We start from the raw sequence: 20,222 nt of genomic DNA, 5'->3' as shown, positions 1-20,222 counted from the left end.
GTGAGTATACGTGTGTTCTGATTTTAAACCCCGCAGCGGATTCAAGATAGATGCGGTCGTATGGGTAATGGTGAAATCCATCCCAAAACTGACCCGAATATTTAAAATTTCACTAATCCTCTCCTCACCATTTGCCCTAGACACTCCACTCACTCGACTTGAATATATATAACTCTACTTTATTATAGTCATATATTATATTATGTATATTATTAACTCATGGAGTTTATTTATCTTCGTATATTCTAGAATTTATCTAAACCGCCACAAGGTAGCATAATTCAAACCATTCTTGATGATCAATTAAGGTAGGAGAAAATGTATCATGATCAATTGTGAGAAAGATTGGGCACATGACAGGCTAAAAGTCATGATGCTTAATTATATATATTGTAGTTCATTACATTTCTTAGTTTAAAAGATATTTGATTTTATAAAGAATAATATTTCTTGTTAATTGTGTTTCAATTATTATTGAAAATTTGGTTTATTATGTTTCATATCTTAGATACTTATTTTGTCTAATATTATATAAAGTATTAAGGTTTACTTTTATATTTTTATTTATTTAATTTATATGAAAAAATTAATTTTTACAATTTTATCCATCTCGGCCATCTAACTTACCCAACTTACCTGCCCCACCTTCTTCGAGATAGGATGGGCATGGATTGATGGTTCTCAATTACAGAGCAGATAATGGCCTATCGACCCATATCAGATATATTGCCATCTCTAATCACAAGGACATATATCTAGATATTTCACTCGGATGTTGGTACCAATTTATATTTCTTTTGAAAGAATCAATATCTTTACCAAAAAATAAATTGAAACAAGAATGAACAAATTTAAAATTAGGGATGTTTCCAAAAATACTTCCTACAATAATCTTCATAATAGGAAACAGTCTTAACCAGAATCTTCTTCCACATGCTACTTGTCCCATTACTCGGATCTGGGTTGTATTTTGTTATCTAATATTATGGAAGTACGGTATGTAAGAGTTTAGCAGTTTGGGCCCTTGCCCCCTTATATACACAAAAAATAAAAGAAAAAACTATTTTCAGTCGTAACAGTTTACGCCCGGTCTTATTCTTTTATACTTCACGAGTGTTAGTGGAATCGTAGATGCTTTGGCTACCACCAAAGTGCGTGTGCAACATAGGGCGACACCATCCCACCATCCTTCCCCGGGTAGTTCTAAATACACCCCCCCTATTGCTCAGGACACCCCCCAAAAATTAAAAAAAAATTAAATACTCTCTACACCCCCCATTTGCTAAGGACACCCCTAAAAAATTAAAAATTCCTAAATTACCCCCACCCTCCCCACCCCCCACCTCCCCACCCCTCGCCTCTGCCTCCTCCTCCTCCCCCCTCCTCATCCTCCTCCTCCCCCTCTTCCCGCCCACCTCTGCCTCCCCCTCATCCCTCTCCCCTCCTCCTCCGCCCCGCCTCTGCCTCCTCCTCCTCCCCCCTCCTCATCCTCCTCCTCCCCCTCCCCCTCTTCCCGCCCACCTCTGCCTCCCCCTCATCCCTCTCCCCTCCTCCTCCGCCTATTCACCCTCCTCCTCCTCCTCTCTCCTCCCTCCTCCTACTCCTCCACCCCTCTACCTCCGCCCCCCATCCCCATCCCCTCTTACTCTGCATCCCCCTCCGCCTTCTCCCCCTTCTTTGCCTCCTCCTCCACCCCCTATTCCTCCCTGCTCCCATTCCTCCTCCTCCTCCTACCCCTCCTCCCCCTTCTCCTCCACCTCCCCCTCCTCCTCCTCCTCCTCCTCCACCTCCCCCTCCTCCAACTACCCCTCCTACCCCTCCCCCCTCCGCCGCCTCCTCCCCACCCTCCTACCCCTCCTCCCCTCCCCTCCGCCGAACAGAAGGATTCTGTTCGGTTGAGGATCGCCGAACAGAAGCCTTCTGTTCGGCACTGGATCGCCGAACAGAAGCCTTCTGTTCGGCACCGTTCAGCCAAACAGAAGCATTTTGTTCGGCGATCCAGTGCCGAACGGAGTACGAAACGGAGGAGGAGGAAGGGGGGTGTACTGAGAAAATTTCAAGGGCAATATGGTAATTACACTAAAGGTTAGTTTGGGTATTTTTTTTTTAATTTTTGGGGGGTGTCCTGAGCAATAGGGGGGTGTATTTAGAACTACCCTCCTTCCCCCTCAAGAGAGAGGGAATAAAATTATATAAATACCCTTTTAAAAAATTTAAATTTATATAAATATTTTTTAAAAATTTTATATTTATTTTTTAACCCTCATAAATACTGTTTTTTTTACTAATACAGTTCTCACCCATAATAAAAACCATATTTATTTTAATTAAAAATAAAATAAAATTTTAAAATTATTTTTTATCTCTGCTTTATAAATATTTTTTTATATTTATCTATTAAGAATATTTTAGTTATTTTAATATAAATTGTTAGTTTTCTAAAAGCATTTGAAAGCGTGGGTATATATGTAAAAATAAGAAAAAAAATAGCAAAATAAGTGTTTTACGAGGGTATACATGTAAATATTAATTTTAGAAAAATATTTATGCAAATTCGATATTTGGGTGAGTATTCATTAAAAAAATAAAAAAACAAGAAAAACAATAATTGTGCCGTTCTTGTGCATCCACGTCACCAACTTTACCGATACCGCGGATCACCGGACCGCCGGCTGACGTTTACGTTTGCCCTCCTCGTTCAACGAAAGGCAGCGGCCCACGGATTCCGAGGGGCCTGCAAGGAAACCCCCCTAGCACCCTCCCTGGGGTGGCCCCACCGTCCGATCCGTCCCATCGGACGGCCACGATCTAACCGCACGCTCCACTCCGCAGCCGCGCTGGGACCGGGGGTCCTACTTAAGTCTCGCCCGCAGCGGATTCTCTCCCCCTCTCCCCGTGAGGCCGTGATTGCTTCTGAGACCTCATCTACCTTTGTTATTCTCACGCCGCCTCCATCGTCCACCGACCACCGATCAATTCCCTATTCCAATCGGGCTAGGGTTTCGTCCCCGATCTCTATTTAGGTAATCTTTCCCGGTGTTTTCATGATTTCCCTCTCTCTCTATCTCTCAATAAGATTCTCGAGTAGCAATTCTGTGGAAAGATCTTCTTTTTCTGATTCTACTGGGCAAGTCGACAGGTTTTGAATCTAGTTTTTGTTTTTCCCCTTTATTCTCTCCTAATCTATTTCGAAAGCATTCTGCGAAGGATTTTGGGGTAAGGGTTTCAGGGTTTGGGATTGTTTGCTGTCGTAGATCTCTTGATTTGACGGAATTTCGGAGGAAAAGTTCCTTATATGGATTTGGGATTGTTCGTTGTTTAGTATTTAGAGGCTCGAAAGGAGTTGGAGATCGAGAGGTTGAGAGAGATCGGCAATCATGTTTGGACGTGGTCCGAGGAGAAGCGATAACACCAAGTACTATGAGATTCTCGGTGTTTCGAAACATGCGAGCCCGGATGAGCTGAAGAAGGCTTACAGGAAAGCCGCCATAAAGAACCACCCGGACAAGGGTGGAGATCCGGAAAAGGTAAGCCGATTTCCTCTAGTTTATGCCCTACTTTCTCTCGGAGATTGATGATTATTTGATAGCTTCGAGCCATTAAATCTATGGGAGATTGTAATATGTTCTAGGTTTTAGTAGTCATAATGGCTCGCACATCATGAACCCTAGATATCGGTGCTGGTATTCTCGATGTTTGTTGACACTGCTATCTTTCGTTTGCTTTCTTTTATTGCTATTATATCAGTTTAAGGAGCTGGCTCAAGCCTATGAAGTTCTCAGTGATCCTGAAAAGAGAGAAATCTATGATGAATATGGGGAAGATGCGCTTAAAGAGGGAATGGGTGGAGGCGGCACTTCTCACAATCCGTTTGATATATTCGAGCAATTCTTTGGTGGTGGTGCTTTTGGTGGTGAGTGAAAGCACAAACTCAGATTCCTTTGCCTTTTATTTTTTTGAAGCAGGCAATGGTGCTAATCATTTGTATTTTTGTATCATGTTTGATCTAAAGGTGGCAGCTCAAGAGGTCGTAGGCAGAGACGAGGTGAAGATGTTGTTCATTCTCTAAAGGTGTCCCTGGAAGACTTGTATAATGGAACAACCAAGAAGCTTTCGTTGTCGAGAAATGTACTGTGTGCAAAGTGCAAAGGGTATATTTCATACAAATTTTATATATTTTGGAATCAATATGTTACTCCCTTAATTATGTGATAGCATTATCAAACTCAATGTAAAAATTAATTGTTAATACTTTGTTCTGGTATATTCTATCGGATTCAAACTTATCAAATATTAATTTTTGTAATATATATTTGTCTAAGTCCAGTCTCTTAATATTGCTGTCAGCCTTTCCATGTAAGGTTATCTGAGATGGATTTTTCACTTTGAATTGTATTTTGTTCTTCTTTCTTTGTCTTTCCTTTAACATGAGGTAGTCATTATTCTATTTTCCATGAAAGTAGCTGCTACTGTTGCCCATAATCTTGCAAAATTTCATGTGACATAAACAGAGTGATATTTTGTTGTAACATGATAGAAATATAATTAAGTATTTCAGATTGTATCATTTTCCACTATTGCTGAATGAAAAAGAATATCTACAAGTTTCGGACTAGAATCTGCTATATTTTAGGAATATTTTTCAGTTATTTTAGGCTTTTTCTTTGTTTATGCCATAAATATGCAAAATGTGTCAAATATAAACAAGAAGATATGCACACACTAACTATTTATATATTTGCAATTTGTCATCTCCACCTGAAGATTGAGGTCCCTGAAAGTTTAGGGTGGTAAGGATGGTATGCTTGTGCTGATTTTAGGATATCTGTTCTCCACTGTGAAGGTTCCCATGTTTCCTGCTTAAGGGTTTTATCACTGCAAGAGTGCTGGCTTGGCATGGTAGATAAAATGCATTATTGTACCATGCGCTGGTCCAATCCTGGCATGGTAGGTGTGTGATGCCTTGAACTGGCATAGCTGATGCTTTCATCCTTGCTCCTGTCATGCCTATTGGCCATTTTTTATTGTTGCTGAAGATTCTAGTCGGTAATGCGAACATTGTGTAATTATTGAGAAGGGACCTCTCTCTCTCTCTCTCTCTCTCTCTGTGCGTGCGTGTGCACACACACGCATGCATGTGTGTATGTATGCGTGTAATGGAAGAGCCTAAATGGACTTACCTGTTGTCTCAAAAGTTTGGCATATCAAATATTGAAAGGATTGCAAGAAACCAAGGCCACGAGAAATATTGCATTTATCATTAAGGTCCTCGAAAAACTACTTTATTTCAACTTGGTTCAGATATAATTTTATAAAGTTTTGTCCTTGCAAAGTTCCCCTGTCATGCAATCTTGGAAGTCTACTTTTAGGTGCATCAATTTTCTTTATAAGGCTGCAACAACTACTCATGGAGATAATCTTACAATCTTGACAGGTTGATCATTTATAGAAGTGGCATTGATCCATCTCGCAGGCATTTAATCCTTCACAGTCCACTTATTATATGCTGGATTGTATATAATTTTGAGTATAAGATTTTTCCATTTTCTTGATGATTTGTAATAAGTTCTTGAGGGCAGGAATGCTTCCATTAATTCGGTAACTTGTATTTCTACCGTGAAGATAGATGCGAATAAAGCCCTTCCAAAGGATGAAGTTGTTCGGATTAGTTATAAAGGAAACAAGTTGGGAGGAGAGGATTGGAGAATGATAGATCCATGCGGAAATGAAGATTAGGGACAGCAAGAAGGAAAGCACAAGGAAATGGAAAAAATGTAATTACAAAAGGCTAGTGAAGATAATAAGATGAATTTCCTGTTGGGCTACAGTTTCTTTGTTGGAATGGTCTGATCATATGAATATCATGTATGGAGTCAAGGTCCTGTACCATGGTTAAGATTGGATCCTCAATTTCCATAAAGGCAGAACAGCATTCTTCTTATGTCAAGGAGTAGGAAAAAGGAATGCGACGAGATTGAGCAGAAATCAGATAATGTTACAGAAATTCAAGGAATGATTAAATGGAATAGAAATATTCCCCTTGTGAAAGAGAGATAAATCTGGGTAGAATGGGAATATATGTTCTTCGAGATTAGACCTGTTGTGGCTAGGTTGGTTTGAAAAAGGAAGTTTATACAAAATTCATGAAGACAAAGAGAAGATGAATAACATGACAGTGTAATGTATAAGAGATTAATGTAAAGATAAATTGAGGAAGGATGTTGCATGGGCTATGAGATAAACAGCAGCTTCAAAGGAATATGTGCGCTCGCTGGGATGGAAGATATTAGGTAAATGGTGTAGTGGGATGCCATAATAGATAGAAAAGAGGGTGTTTGACAATGGGAAATCACATGGTGTTTAGCCTGATCATGTCTATCTTTTTTATAGACTAACAATGGCATTGAATATTTTGCTCTTGTTATGATAATGTTGATGATACATCATCGATTGTCTCAGTGCACTATACTAGTGGTGCATGTGTAACATTTAAAGGCTATTGTGTTATCGGAGGACATATACCCTAGCTGAATGTACATTGAGTGTAAGCAGATATTTACCTTTGCAGTGGCACCTGGTTTAGCATGCAAAGTAGGAGATATAATTAATGAATAAATATGAGACTTTAATGCCTATTTAGTAACTGGAAGCTGATCATTATATTCTATCCTGTTCCTGAGCTTCTGTATTATGGCGGGACATTGATTTGTCATGCACTTGATGCTTTAAGACTGTTTTTTCGACTGATGATGATGCTGTGCCGCTCGGATAGCTCGGCAGTCAAGAATTGTACATCCTATTAGGTTTGGATTATAGTGTTCAGGATGTAAGTTGGCTGGCTGTGAAATTATGATAAGTAATCTGAATTCAAGCACAATATAAGATGTTTGAAATTCGGACCATAATTGATGCAGCTATTATGATTATCTAAATGAAGAATGGATACAGATTAGGTAGGATTGGCACTTGCATGATTTGGGAACATGAAATGACTCACTGAAATTTGCATTTGCAATTTAATTTTATAGTTGGATCAAATCAATTATTCTATTATTTAAAGTTACAATTTAATATTTCAGAACATATTCTTCTTCTTCTTTAAAGAAGGTTCATTAGAATAGATTAATGAATTCACCATGCCAGTGGTAGATTTGATATCTTAAGATAACTTGGAAGCCATGTGACTTGTTGCTGTATATGTGCAACTACTGCTTGTGATTGTAAGCTCATGTGGTTGGGGAATATGTTGAAATTTTGTATGCACATTAGGTTCTTTGCTGCATCATAGTGATGATACTAACGCTTTTTATGCTGCATGCTAATAATTTACTTTATCTGGGGTGGAAGTTGGTGCAACCTGTGCATGCTTAATTTACTTCTTCCTGTCCCTATGTGCTATATTCTTTGACTCAGAGCAAGTGCACACACCACGCATGCCCGGCATACTAATGCTTTGATACTTCAAACATGATTTCACATTTAACTGAATACAAAAGTTTTATAAGATAGTCATTACTGTGCTCATTAATATTTGTTTTTCAGTCAATATTTACGATAGTTATTTGTACTTTTTGTTCATCATAACAGAAAGGGCTCAAAGAGCGGGGTATCAGGAAGATGTTATGGATGTCAAGGTACAGGAGTGAGGACGGTAACTAGACAGATTGGACTAGGCATGATTCAACAGATGCAGCATGCTTGTCCTGAATGCAAAGGCTCAGGTGTGGCATATATATACTCTTGGTGCAAGTAAGAATTGTTTGCTTCAGTTTTATCTCCTAAATATACTGTAATGCAGGTGAGGTCATCAGTGATAAAGACAAGTGTCCGCAATGCAAAGGGAACAAGGTTTCCCAGGAGAAGAAAGTATTGGAGGTGCATGTCGAGAAAGGAATGCAACATAGTCAGAAGATTGTATTCCAAGGAGAAGCTGATGAAGCTGTAAGCATGTTTTTTTTTTAAAAAATATAAACTACTATTTTTTTTTTGGCTGTTCACTAGGGCATTATGCTGTTACATCTAATGTCAACCTAGTCAGTATTATTTTCTTATACTCTTCGATTTTCTTTTCCTGTACACTGATGCCTGTTGGATAAAGTTTGTTAATCTAACTTGCATGCTATTCTCGGAATTTTCAGATCTCTCTGTTGCCTAATTATATAAAATGCATGTTTGTAGCCTGACACAGTGACAGGAGATATTGTATTTGTGCTGCAACAAAAGGAGCACCCCAAATTTAAGAGGAAATATGATGATCTTTACGTGGAACATACGCTCAGTCTGACCGAGGCACTCTGTGGCTTCCAGTTTGCTCTGACCCATCTTGATGGCAGACAGCTGCTCATTAAGTCAAATCCAGGCGAAGTTGTTAAGCCTGGTATGTTTTTAGTTCTTTTAAACATGAGTTTGATCTAGGCTGATGATTTTCCTTCAACCACTGTATAACTTTGCTCTCCAATCAGGTCAATCTAAAGCAATCAATGATGAGGGAATGCCTCATCATGGTAGACCCTTCATGAGGGGTCGCCTGTACATCCAATTCAATGTTGAATTTCCAGATTCAGGGATGCTCTCTACCGATCAATGCCGCACGCTGGAGACCTTCTTGCCGCCAAGACCTAGCAACCGCTTGTCGGACATGGAGCTGGATGAGTGTGAGGAGACCACTCTATATGATGTCAATATTGAAGAGGAGATGAGGCGAAAGCAGCAGCAGCAGCAGCAAGAAGCCTATGATGAAGACGAAGATGCAGCTCCAAGGGTGCAGTGCGCCCAGCAATAAGTTCACCCTTAGGTCGCCATCCTCTCTCGCAATATGGGTATCTTGGCTTTTCTTTCTTGCTGCATAGGGACTTAAATATTCTCCTGCTTTCCTCTCTACTTTAGTATTAATGTACCTGTGAACCATAGGGGTAGTTGGAATCATGGATTGTCTTCTTTTCTGTTGTGATTCTCGTGGAGTGCTACTGGTTGTTGCTTATGTCAACTTTATTGCTTTCCAGACCTTGATTAAATATGACTCGTTCTGGCCATACATGTGCTATAAGCATGGCTGGTCTGTGCCTCGAGAAGGATGCATCATTCTTCCTTTATTTTCTTGTCAAATAATTCATTGTTTATGGTTCTGCCTCTACTTGAGTGGGACCATTTGTGGCGCTCTTCGCTCATGGCCCGTCGTCATTCTGTTTCTATTGAAATAAATTACCATTTCTTGAGTCCCAGGATGAGTCTAAGTGGAGGAAGATTAAAAATCGGAGATGGTTCATCAAGTCGGACCATTCCTGCGTTTTGCTTGGAAGGTTTTTGGGGAAAAAAGTCGGATGAACATAGGCGCTGATGATGCTTATATTCATATTCTACAAGTTCTCTTTTGGGACCGAAAAGTTGGTCAAATGAACTTCTGCTCCTGCTGCCGCTTTGAGCCATGGACACAGATGCTGCTGGGGATGGAGCCTCTAAATCATAGGCGCGTGGCAGATACGTAGCTTTTGGTTCCTTTTCCCCATTTTCTTTTTCTTTTCCAAATCTCCTCTACAAGTTAATTGAAGTGGATTACCCTTCCATCTGGGTGGGTCAAAGAAATACAGACGATTATGGTTGGTTGGCAGAGTAATGGGTTAGAGAATAGCACAGGAAGTTCGTTGAATGATGTACCTTCCGTCTGTAGAACTAATGGGAATTCGGTGCAAGGGTTGTGGTACGAGCTCAGCCAGTCCCTCTGTAGAACTAGTGGGAATTCGGTGCATGGCGATTTGGACGGAAGAACGAACGAAGACTGCTGGGGATTAGGTATTGATGTTGTTCGCCGGCATTCGTTATGGCCACTGTAGCTATTCCACTATGTGATTATGGTGGATCGAGCTAATTAGACTAACCACGTATGGGTATGTTTAACGGCTGTATTTATTGGTCCATTTTGCAGTCACTACGGGCAGGAATATCTTCCCTCTTGAGACTGGAAGGCCAAATGTAAGCAGTTTAGCTTAAGAAACTTAGGTTATCTATGTACCAGGCCTCGCAGGCACACATCGCGCCCGTAATTCCACCTACAACATAAAAAACCTTCCTTCAGAACCACACATAAAGTGGTAAAAGAAGAAAAATATAGAAGGTTTGAGAGGGGACCCGCCTTGTGCGACCGGTAGGAGAGCGCTTTAATTTCCATGCGGTGGTTGAGTCTTTCTGTCAAATGGATGATGAGCAGTGAAAGATGAGAGACCGGAGTGCGAGCGGTGAAAGATGAGTGACTGGAGTGCGAGATTGACCGAGGACTCCTCTGGCAGTGAGGATCGGCGCTAAAGACCTACCGAAGGCTCATCGAGTAGCGAGAATCAGCCCTTCCCCTCTTTTTCGGGCTAGCATTAACGAAGAGAGTGTCAGAGGAGGAGAACAATACTCTTGTCATCCCGATTACGGCTAGAAAAGTTTAGAATGCTATTTGGTTCTTGGTAGAGGACAAGGCTTCGGGCCGAATGATTTTTCTTCAATTTTCTTCAGAAAATATTGGGCTATTATTCGATAGGAAGTGATTGCAGTTATCCAGTAGTTTTTTGGGACGACCTTGATACTTAGGGCCTGAAAGAGGACTTTTATCACACTGATCCTAAAATGGCAGGATACTATGGAGCCAGGTCACTATAGACTAATCAGCCTATGTACCACCCTTTATAAAGCCACTATAAAGATCCTAGTATCTAGGCTGAGGAAATTCCTACCTTGGCTCATCAGCCATAAGCAGGAGGCCTTTGTTGGGAGTCACAACATCTCCGATAATATCTTCATTGTCCAGGAGTTTATATATGATTTCTAGAGAGCTCTATGCCAAAGAAGTTTGATGGGAGTCAAGCTTGACATGAAGAGGGCCTACGATCACATGAGTTGACATTTTTTGATTCACTCATTGGAGAGCTTTGGTTTTCATGAGGTATCGATCAGATGGATTATGAGTTGTGTCCAGGCTCCTTCCTTCGTTATCCTAGAGAACAGCACACTTACGCCCTTCTTCAAGTCTATGGTCGGGCTTCGACAAGGTTGTCAACTTTCTCCTTTTTTCTTCATTATATGTGCTAATGCCTTGTCTAGAGCCCTCCAGGCAGCTTTTGTGACTCAGGTCCTTGAGGCCTATAGGCCTACACTGTCTTCTGTCTCAATTTCGCATCTCCTTTTTTGCTTCTATGCTAACTCTCGGGCTGAGGCAGGATGCACGAGTGATCAAGAGGATCTTGGAGGATGTATAACATTTAGGCAGCAGGTCAACCTAGCCAAGTCAACCATTTATTTTACTTCAAAGATCAAGCTGCGGCTTAGGTCTATCATTAAGGAAGCCTCAGGTGTGGGGGAGCAGGAGGGAACTTGGAGGTATCTGGAGGTGCCTATCACTGAAAGACGCCTTTGCAGGTCGGACTGCACTACCATTGAACGGGTATCGAGCAAAGGCTCAAGGGGTGGTAGTCGAGCGCACTTTTTAAGATGGGTAGAGTCACTCTAGTGTGGTCTATCCTCAATTTGGGTCTGATCTATCTGTTATCTAACACCAATGTGCCCAAGGCACCATTGAAAAACTTGGAGCAGATCTTCATGAGTTTCATCTGGGGCAGACGGGAGGGCAGAGGTGGAGTTCACCTGGTGGCTTGGGAGGTTGTTTGTCAGCCTCTTAGCAGTGGAGGGTTAGGCATTCATTCGATCCCTTGCTCATGAGAAGAGAACTCCTTGTTGCTAGACATGTAGCTAGATACCTTTTCGAGCTTGAGAATCTCTGGAGTATCTTGATGAGAGTTAAATATGGTATGCGGACTATGGTTTCCGACTTTCAGGTTGGGTGACATGGCTCATTCATCTAGAGGGAGATATGTGCTCGTACCTTATTGGTGCTCCCTAGCATCAGATGGTCTATAGGAGACGGCCAGTCGATAGATGTGATGGATGATAGATGGATAATGGGGCACCCGTTTTTTCTATGGCCTACCATGATCGACCTCAAGGTTTGTGACATGTTCATCCTGAGGAAGATAAGGTGGAATGAGGTTGTCATCTAGCAAATCTTCGGGGCTTAGTTGGCTGAGAGAGTCCTGGCTCTATCGATTCCCACTTAAGGGGTTGGAGACAAGAGAGTCTAAAGATCGACAGACAGGTCGAAGGTGAGAGCTAGTGACCTTTGTGACGTGGTCAGAGCTGAGGTGGCTCTACGGATGGATGGAGGTTGGATCTGGAGGCTTCACATTCACTCTCGTGTTTCCCTATTCATTTAGAAGATAGCATGGAGTTGTCTGCCGACCAGGGGCATACTGGCCAGACAGGGGTTGAGGCTTAGTCCTGCATGTGATGGATGTCCAAAGTTCAAGGAGTCCATTGCCCATGTTCTGTTTGGATGTTTGTGGGTGGTTCTGATTTGGAGAGGGGTCGGGGCTATCTCAAGCTTTATGCTGTCCACGTCTCCGGTTGAAACCTTCCTTGATTACCTAAAGGGATCCATGAGGAGCCCTACTACTATTGTTTGGGGTGTTAGGTGTGCTTACATGGCCTACCTCATCTGGCTGGACAAAAATACTCGAGTCTTCAAAAACAAAAGGCAACATCCGAGGACCGCGGCTGACAGGTCTCTACTGCATGCTCTGAAATCACCCAGCCTCTTTCTTATGCTGCACCTGGGACAAGGGACATCTAAAACTCCCATGCAGCTTTTACAACAAACCGGGTGTTCTTTATCTTTTGGTAGCCCCCACTTCCAAGTTTTCTTAAGGTGAACTTCGACGACAGTGTGACCAATAGCGATAGTAGGAGAGGAGCTGGTTTTGTGATCAGGAATCACGATTCCAGACTTGTCATGGCTAGGGGTTGGCGTATTTATGATACTTCCATCCTTAGAGTGGAGCCGAGAGTTGTCTAGGAAGGCTTTACTTATGCAAGGCTTGTTTTAGGAGGATATAACATCCAGCTCGAAGGGGATTTTACCATGGTGATCAAGTAGATCTGGGGCTAGCTTAGGACTGACGATGGGCACTTGCTTTTACAAAACATCCGTAAGTTGACGAGGGATTGCAGTATATTCCGAGCTACTCATGTCTACCAAGAGGTAAATAAGATTGCTGACTGAGTCGCCTTATTTATTGTCCAATACTTAGGTGGGGTCCTCTAGAAGACCCAAGAGGCTAGGCATTCTTTGTACTGATGTGCAAATGCCGGTTCTCTTCTAGCATCATTGTTCTTTTTTTAGTAATTAAATAACATATTTGAGAAAAAGAAAAAAATCCTAGTTACTATTAATATTTATTTTTTAAATAAAATAATAAAATTTAGTGGTGATTATAGCAGTAGAGGTTGGTAGAACGTACGGCGCCAATGCGGGCGATTCTAGAAGTGGCATAACATTGATATCCCTCCCTTGATGGCAGTAGAGGCAACAACAAATTTTTTTCTCCATTCGGGTGAAAGGATTTAAGAGCAAAAGATTGTTCATTAGCAAAAAAGAAATCTGATTTTTTTTACACCTATTTTCGAACAGAAAAGGAGTATACTGATCTCACCAGACGTTTTTTGTTCTTTTTATTTTTTTTGCAGCCCTTCAAGCTTTCGTTCTTAAAAAAAAATAAGGAAAAATTTTCTCCTTCTGTGGCTACGTACGGGCAGAGAAGAGCTGTGTATGTTTGTGTGCGTCTGCGTCTGTGTATGAGAGAGTTTTTTTTGTGTGTGTGTGTGTGTGTGTGTGTGTGTGTTGAAGGGAAGAGGAGGCAACTTTTACCATTGAAATTTTGGTGTGACATTCAAACCATCTTTATGCCATGTATAACATTCCAACACTCGCACAGTTGCACCTACGGACAACCAATGGAATTAGCTTCATGGGAAAAGAAAAGGCTTATTAGAATGGACACATATTGGTTAAAAGTTAATGAACTTTGAATTTGTTTAACCACTTACGTTTCGGGAACTGAAATATATAGAGTCATTTGTCGACAAAAACAAATTGAAGACGCTCATCGGAATCTACTTCCATCTTAAAGAGGCTTTCCAATGTCTCTCAAAGCATAGGCGAGATTGCATGATGCTTAATCACTTTATCTCACCTTTGTGCATGTAAACAAATCTATTTCAAAGGATAAACTGTTGAAGTTGGTGAGAACGTGGACAAGAAAAGCTTTGCAGCCAAGATTGAATGATTGAATCCATCAAAAAGGTAAGTAAACACGCACATGGTTTAGCACAAAAAGTTATTTGGTGTCAAACTACTGATCAGCCAACGTGCTACTAAGAATTTGAACAGTGATGAGTCCCCTCTTTAGGTTGTGACTTTTCTTTCAGTCGCTAGCTCAGACACAGTATCTTGTACATATATCTACTACTGCAAGGGGAAAAAGATCTATGGCTTTTCTGAGGAATGAACTGGGCAGAAGCCCGAAAGGGATCTATGGTTTGATAGTTCATAAAACTATTTTCTTTTTTTTTTTATCTCCATTTTGTCTCGCATTTTTTATTCATGTTAACAATTTCTTTGTAAATTCTCCATGGTAGTTTGTCATTTTTCCCTCCATGAGAAAGAAGTAAAAGAAATATTTCGACCAAAGTCTGTTTGAGATGATCACAACCAACCATCGAATTATCCTTCCCTTTTAATTACTCCAATGCGTCAAATACACTCAATGGTATTATTTTTGGAAAACTAAAAAAAGAAGAGACACACCCATACTATAACTATTTAGATCCTAATACTTAGGATGTACCTCACTCGAAATTTTCACCTTAGGTTCTGGTTGTTAGGCAAAGTGATATGATCATTGGAACAAGTTTTAGGCTATAAAACAAATGACAAGTTATCAAAAGAGGGTATAAGACAATTTGCAAGTCCTATATATACTGAGCGGTGAGCGCATTTCTTGCTGTTTTTCTTTTTACTTTTTCTTTTTCTTAATCTCATGTCTTGCTGCTGTTTAAGCTTTTGGGCAAGATAAGGTGAGGGCCAGTGGAGTAAGGTGAGCCCCCTCTGTACTCTTAGCATAAGAAAGAAAAATAATTAATGCTTCGTATCGAAGGTGCAGTTTGGTTTCTATAGAGCCTTCTCTTGTCCAGTTCTGTGAGATAGACCTCGTTGCCGGTTTCATGCAAGAAGACATGGCCATGACTTTTGAGGTGGAGCACGCGAGGCATACAGAGCTGCTATCATGGTAACAAGGCACAACTCTCTCATGCAAGACATCAGAAAAGAAAGTCTCTGACATTGCTAGTAATGAATTCCATCCAACTACCACTGGAGGTATCAAACTTGAGACTTTAATACATTGATGATTGATCTAACGAGTGCGCAGGTTTGGTGGCATGATTGCTCATTTAGATTATCAAAGTGGCAAAAGAAGTAAAAACTATCTGATCGGAGAAGCTTCCAATGTCTCATAGGTTCGGGTAACTGTTATAGCTCTCTCTTTCTCTCTCTCTCTCTCTCTCTCTCTCTCTCTCTCTCACACACACACACACACACACACACACACACATACACACATGAATGAAACATCGTAGCCAACAATAGTTGGGCCATACTACAAATTTCAAAAGGCATTGATTGAGGTGTAATGCTGTCGATGATGTTGTTATCAAGGCATACATCCAATTAATCCTATGTGGCATCATGTCAGTGTAAGAAGACTTTTAACTACAAAACCATGCATGGGTGGATTTGAATGTGTTTGAGAGATACACTTCTAATCGCCTAATAAAATTTATGTTCAATCACCACCAAAAAAGCTGGCTAGCTTCTGGCCCTTAAAGCGTGCCAGAAAAAAAAATGGTGTAGACTATTTGGGTCCTTGGTGGTTCACTCTTTGATGGAACTGAGATTCTATACATAAGTAGGCTGATATATTACTTAATCTCGCTGATTCATATTTTTACAAGTAAATGATTATAAAATTCAATTAATAATTTGTACCTTCCAGTGTTGAATTTTGATAACTTATTTGAAAGGCAAGATCACAGTTCGCATTTTTTAGCATCAGTTAATAGGATGGTTCAGCAACAAGGATCTGACGAATTAAGTCATGCAATAACTCTAATAACAAATAAGTAAGAAAAACTGGAGATTTATAGTTGCTTAGTCTGTTGGCTGAAGCATTGAGACTGCACTTCTTTCAGCGGACTGATCTCTCTCCCCCTCCCCCTTCTCCCCTTCTTCGCAAAAGAGAACCGAACAAGCTAAGATTCTTCATTGGGCGGAGTTATCCTCAATCTCATATCATTTATTTTTCCAAAATTCAGAATTAGTCCAATCATGATATCATCATCAAACTCTCCTATTTAATATACCATTTCTGTTCACCTCTGTTGCATGCTCTATTGTTGATTCTATGAGGTCATGAAATATTGGAGCTTGATTATTTGATAGCATTTGTGTTTTGTACAAACAGTTAAATTTCTTGGAGATTTAGAGATGGCTTAGTGATCCATAGTTTTCAGGACTTTTTACAACTTAAGACATTTTATTACTTATTTTTATTAATATAAAAAATATACGCAATCCTACTTTATATCATTTTTAGCCAGTAATAATGGATTTTCAGATTTCATACATTCCATTACACTAAAAGTCCATTATACTTGCTTAAAACAATATAAACTAGGATTACATGTAATAATATACTTATTACAGATTGTAGAGAGAGAATGCTTATTCTGCAGCATAGACACGAGATTGACAGATATTTCTGCTTTTTATCACATTCGATTGCTCCTATCTAAATTTAATCACCGAACTCACTAATATGATTGTTCATTAATTCCAATTTCAATTTATTAAGCAAACAATGCTGCACTAGTTTGGTCTTCAATGAGCTGACCTCCTACTAGCATTTTTACTATAATTTGTTGGCCCGTACGTTCATCATCTTCGATAAATGCGAAGCCTCATGTGCTCCATGGTTGAAAAAGCTTCCTACTTGCAAGGGTGATGGTGGAGATTATTTTAGTCTTGCTATGAGTTATTAAAAGATGCTAGATCGTGATCTAGACTAGTCATTGTATTCCCAATATCAAATTTATTTAGTCCATGTTATTGTCTCTTAATACCCGTTGCAGCTCTTAATGCGTAACAACCCAGAACCTCATCTAAAATAGCTAGCAGAAAGTTATTTTTTGAGTTTTTTAGTCCTATATAAGTACTCAAAATTTCTTTAGCAAATAACTAATATGGAACTAAACACACGCCCGTACGGGTCCTCACATACTCCCTCTGTTTAAGTCCTGGCGTCCTCGTCAGGCTAAGGATTCAATCCATTTAAATCTAATCATAAGCACCACAATCGGCCCGTAGTTAGCCTTCATGAACTTGTGTCGCAGCGTCTCCTACTCCACATAGGCTATAGGCCGAGATCACTTCGAAATCATTTATAACTAATCAGGATCTCACCCAAAAAGACTATTCAAAAGATATTATTTGGATTCTTTGATCATGTATAAGTACCCAATATCTATCCAATGAATAACCGATGTGGAACTAAACATATGTCCGCATGGGTCCTCATAATATGTGAATGAATCATATAGCATATCAAGACTATTTGTTGCATGCACTGAGAAAGCACTTCCAAACTTTGATTAGAAAAGGGTAGGGGCCAAAGCTCTCCTAGGATGATTTATTTAAGAGAATAAGGTGCAGTGGATTGTTAATTAAAGTTGGAATTAAGGCCCATGTGGGGAGTAAAGGTTCAAGGGGCCAGATGACGCATTTCTAGGTGGCGAGCCAAATTAAATTAATGGCTATCATGCAAGTCAAGCGTGACGTATTTGTATCTAAAACAGGTGATGCAGCCAAAGAGTACTTCATCAATTGGTCATTAGATCCTCTTGCCATTAGGAGATTCAGACTAATTTTTCCGAGTCATGATCACTACTCGCATCGTCGGGGTAAACGATGGAAGGAGACATAGCAAAGGCAGTGCAGCGAAGAACTCTTCCCTCATAGAGCCCCATTTGGCAACCAACTACTTATGCTTAGACTTCTCATTTTATGTGGTTTGGCTTATTTTAACCTTCTTACCGGTGTCGAATCTCAAATATGATCTCCCATTGCTTTCACTCTCACAAATCACCTCGATGGGTTGGTTTCCTTGGCGGACTTTAGAGTAGTATAGTATCTCCAGTGGTTAAATAAGACAAGAAGCTTCTCCTTTTGCCTAATATATATGCTACACTCCAGTTATAGCTTGTATTTATTGTCAATGTGAGGGATTTAAATAATGAATCGCATAAGACAATGTAACAGCCAATCCCCTTATTATAATACTGCCTTGAATTGCACAAGGAAGCACTCTCTTTGTTTGATTGAGTAAGCTTAAACTAATGTAGCCCGCAAGGAATGTATTCTTAATGTTAACAAATCCCCGGGTCGGTCCTCCAGTTGCCAATGCGAGGTCAAAAGATTTTGCGCGAGAAAAAAGTTAGATCCGTAGATCTTATTGGATTAGAAAACACATCGCATGGCGTCGCAGCCCCTAAGAAAATTATAATTCATCATCAAGTAATAAGTATGGGGGTGGGTATTCTAGTGCTTTGCTAATCGCGCACGCCGAGTGCTAATAAAAGCTAAGGTGAGCTGTTCGGCTGAAGGTAGTAGTTGAGGTAGCCACATCGGTGAGATCAGAAGCACGAGTCGACGGATGTCCGAACTCATGGCTCATATGCGGACTGTTTGCTATTGCTCGAGTCTTCCTTGCCATGGGGTTGATGAGGGAGCTCAATTATTTGGTTGTGGGCATTCAAAGAATTCCAATGACTCGAAGAGGGTCAAAAGGCACATGGAACATACCATCTCGCATGCAATGATCCTAGTTCTACTTGTTTTGTTTGTCTCAAGGAACATGGGGGCCAGTAGTAAAATATGGATTCCCAAGCGGAGGAAACTCAGAGACAGCGTGGTGTAATAGCACAGCTTCTCGCACCTCCTTTTTGCATGGGCCCGTTCTCCTATTTTGCTGTTGATCTCCACAGCTGCCCTCTCTCATTGGGCACTCATAAAAGCTCCTCACATCACATTCCCTCTCCCCTGCAGGTTTTGGCCCTCCTCATCATGGAAGAGCCACCCATCCATGAATGTGGTGAAGCTAACACCACCTCCTCCCCTTCCTCCTCTTGCACCACCACCACCACCACCACCACCACGACTTCCTCCTCCTCCTCCTCCTCCTCCTCCTCTAACTCATTTTGCTTCACCACCACCATCACCTCTTGTTGTCCCAATGCCTCGCCAGAATTAGGCCAGGATTCGAAGATCGGTAAGAAGGCTACCAAGAGCGGCTCCAAGCGAGGTGCGGAGGCGGGCAGCGGCGGCGAGGCTAAGAAGCGCAGCAAGGACGGCAAGCATCCGACCTACCGCGGCGTGCGAATGCGCAATTGGGGCAAATGGGTGTCGGAAATCCGAGAGCCAAGGAAGAAGTCGAGGATCTGGCTTGGGACCTTCGCCACGGCCGAGATGGCAGCACGAGCCCATGACGTTGCTGCCCTCGCGATCAAGGGCCAGTCCGCACACCTCAATTTCCCCGAGCTGGCCGGCAGGCTCCCCCGACCGGCCACGGCCTCCCCCAAGGACATCCAGGCCGCGGCTGCTCTCGCTGCGGCGGCCGCATTTGCTGACTGCGGCCCGTGCCGGGACGCGGCGGTCCCGGCGGCCTCTCGCTCCCCCGCGACCCCGTCTAGCGATCACGACGATGCGCTCTTCGACCTGCCGGACCTCCTGCTCGACCTGAGAGATGAGTTCTGCTACTACTCGTCGACGTGGCTGCCTCCGGCCGAGGAGGACGCCAACGGATTCCGTCTCGAGGAACCGTTCTTGTGGGAATTGTGAAACCGCCAAGGATCTTAATTACCACATTTGGCACCATTTCTATCTCAGTCCTGATCAGCAGTCCAAACTATCAAAATTAGGCACCGTTTCTCGTCGCTTTGCAGAAGACACAGATCAAGTCTCAAAAAATCCTTCGAAATCTTTCGCTTGTCAGCTTTTCCAGTTGCTCTCCAAAGGATCTCACAGGGTAAATCCCTGTAGCTATTGGCAAGCAGGGTCTTCGTCACCTCTTCAACATAAATTAGGCACTGATAGTTATGTCTGATATATATATATATATATATCAATATACTTAGCTTCTGCGTGTTAATATGTGAAGGCATGGGTGATGATAAGCTTTCAATTCTGTATATCTATTTGCCTTTCTTTGCTTAATTTGGAAACCAATTTACATTGAATA

At 41.4% G+C, this 20,222-nt stretch overlaps 2 protein-coding genes across 2 annotated transcripts; both read left to right on the top strand.

Moving 5' to 3' along the window:
- Positions 1–2,701: 2,701 nt before the first annotated feature.
- LOC103711665 (chaperone protein dnaJ A6-like) lies at positions 2,702–9,071 on the top strand. The gene is made up of 8 exons (XM_026806435.2): positions 2,702–3,023; positions 3,323–3,527; positions 3,748–3,913; positions 4,013–4,151; positions 7,588–7,721; positions 7,799–7,941; positions 8,179–8,377; positions 8,463–9,071. The coding sequence occupies exons 2-8, from the start codon at positions 3,378–3,380 to the stop codon at positions 8,780–8,782; spliced, it is 1,251 nt and encodes a 416-aa protein (XP_026662236.1). The 5' UTR covers positions 2,702–3,023; positions 3,323–3,377; the 3' UTR covers positions 8,783–9,071.
- Positions 9,072–18,840: 9,769 nt separating this feature from the next.
- Positions 18,841–20,222, top strand: LOC120110805 (ethylene-responsive transcription factor ERF034-like). Its single transcript, XM_039126486.1, has one exon. It carries the CDS (start codon positions 18,860–18,862, stop codon positions 19,820–19,822), a length of 963 nt encoding a protein of 320 aa, XP_038982414.1. The 5' UTR covers positions 18,841–18,859; the 3' UTR covers positions 19,823–20,222.

Source organism: Phoenix dactylifera, chromosome 5, assembly GCF_009389715.1.
Source record: "Phoenix dactylifera cultivar Barhee BC4 chromosome 5, palm_55x_up_171113_PBpolish2nd_filt_p, whole genome shotgun sequence".
Classification (NCBI taxonomy): domain Eukaryota; kingdom Viridiplantae; phylum Streptophyta; class Magnoliopsida; order Arecales; family Arecaceae; genus Phoenix; species Phoenix dactylifera.
Note: the sequence above shows the minus strand (reverse complement) of the source record. Positions and strands in the feature narration are given on the sequence as shown.

Excerpts from the sequence above, each read along its gene's own strand:
- LOC103711665 (XM_026806435.2), top strand. The coding sequence starts at position 3,378 with ATGTTTGGACGTGGTCCGAGGAGAAGCGATAACACCAAGTACTATGAG. Across the intron at positions 3,528-3,747 it reads AGGGTGGAGATCCGGAAAAG|TTTAAGGAGCTGGCTCAAGC; the intron begins GTAAGCCGATTT and ends CTATTATATCAG. Across the intron at positions 8,378-8,462 it reads AGGCGAAGTTGTTAAGCCTG|GTCAATCTAAAGCAATCAAT; the intron begins GTATGTTTTTAG and ends CTCTCCAATCAG.
- LOC120110805 (XM_039126486.1), top strand. The coding sequence starts at position 18,860 with ATGGATTCCCAAGCGGAGGAAACTCAGAGACAGCGTGGTGTAATAGCA.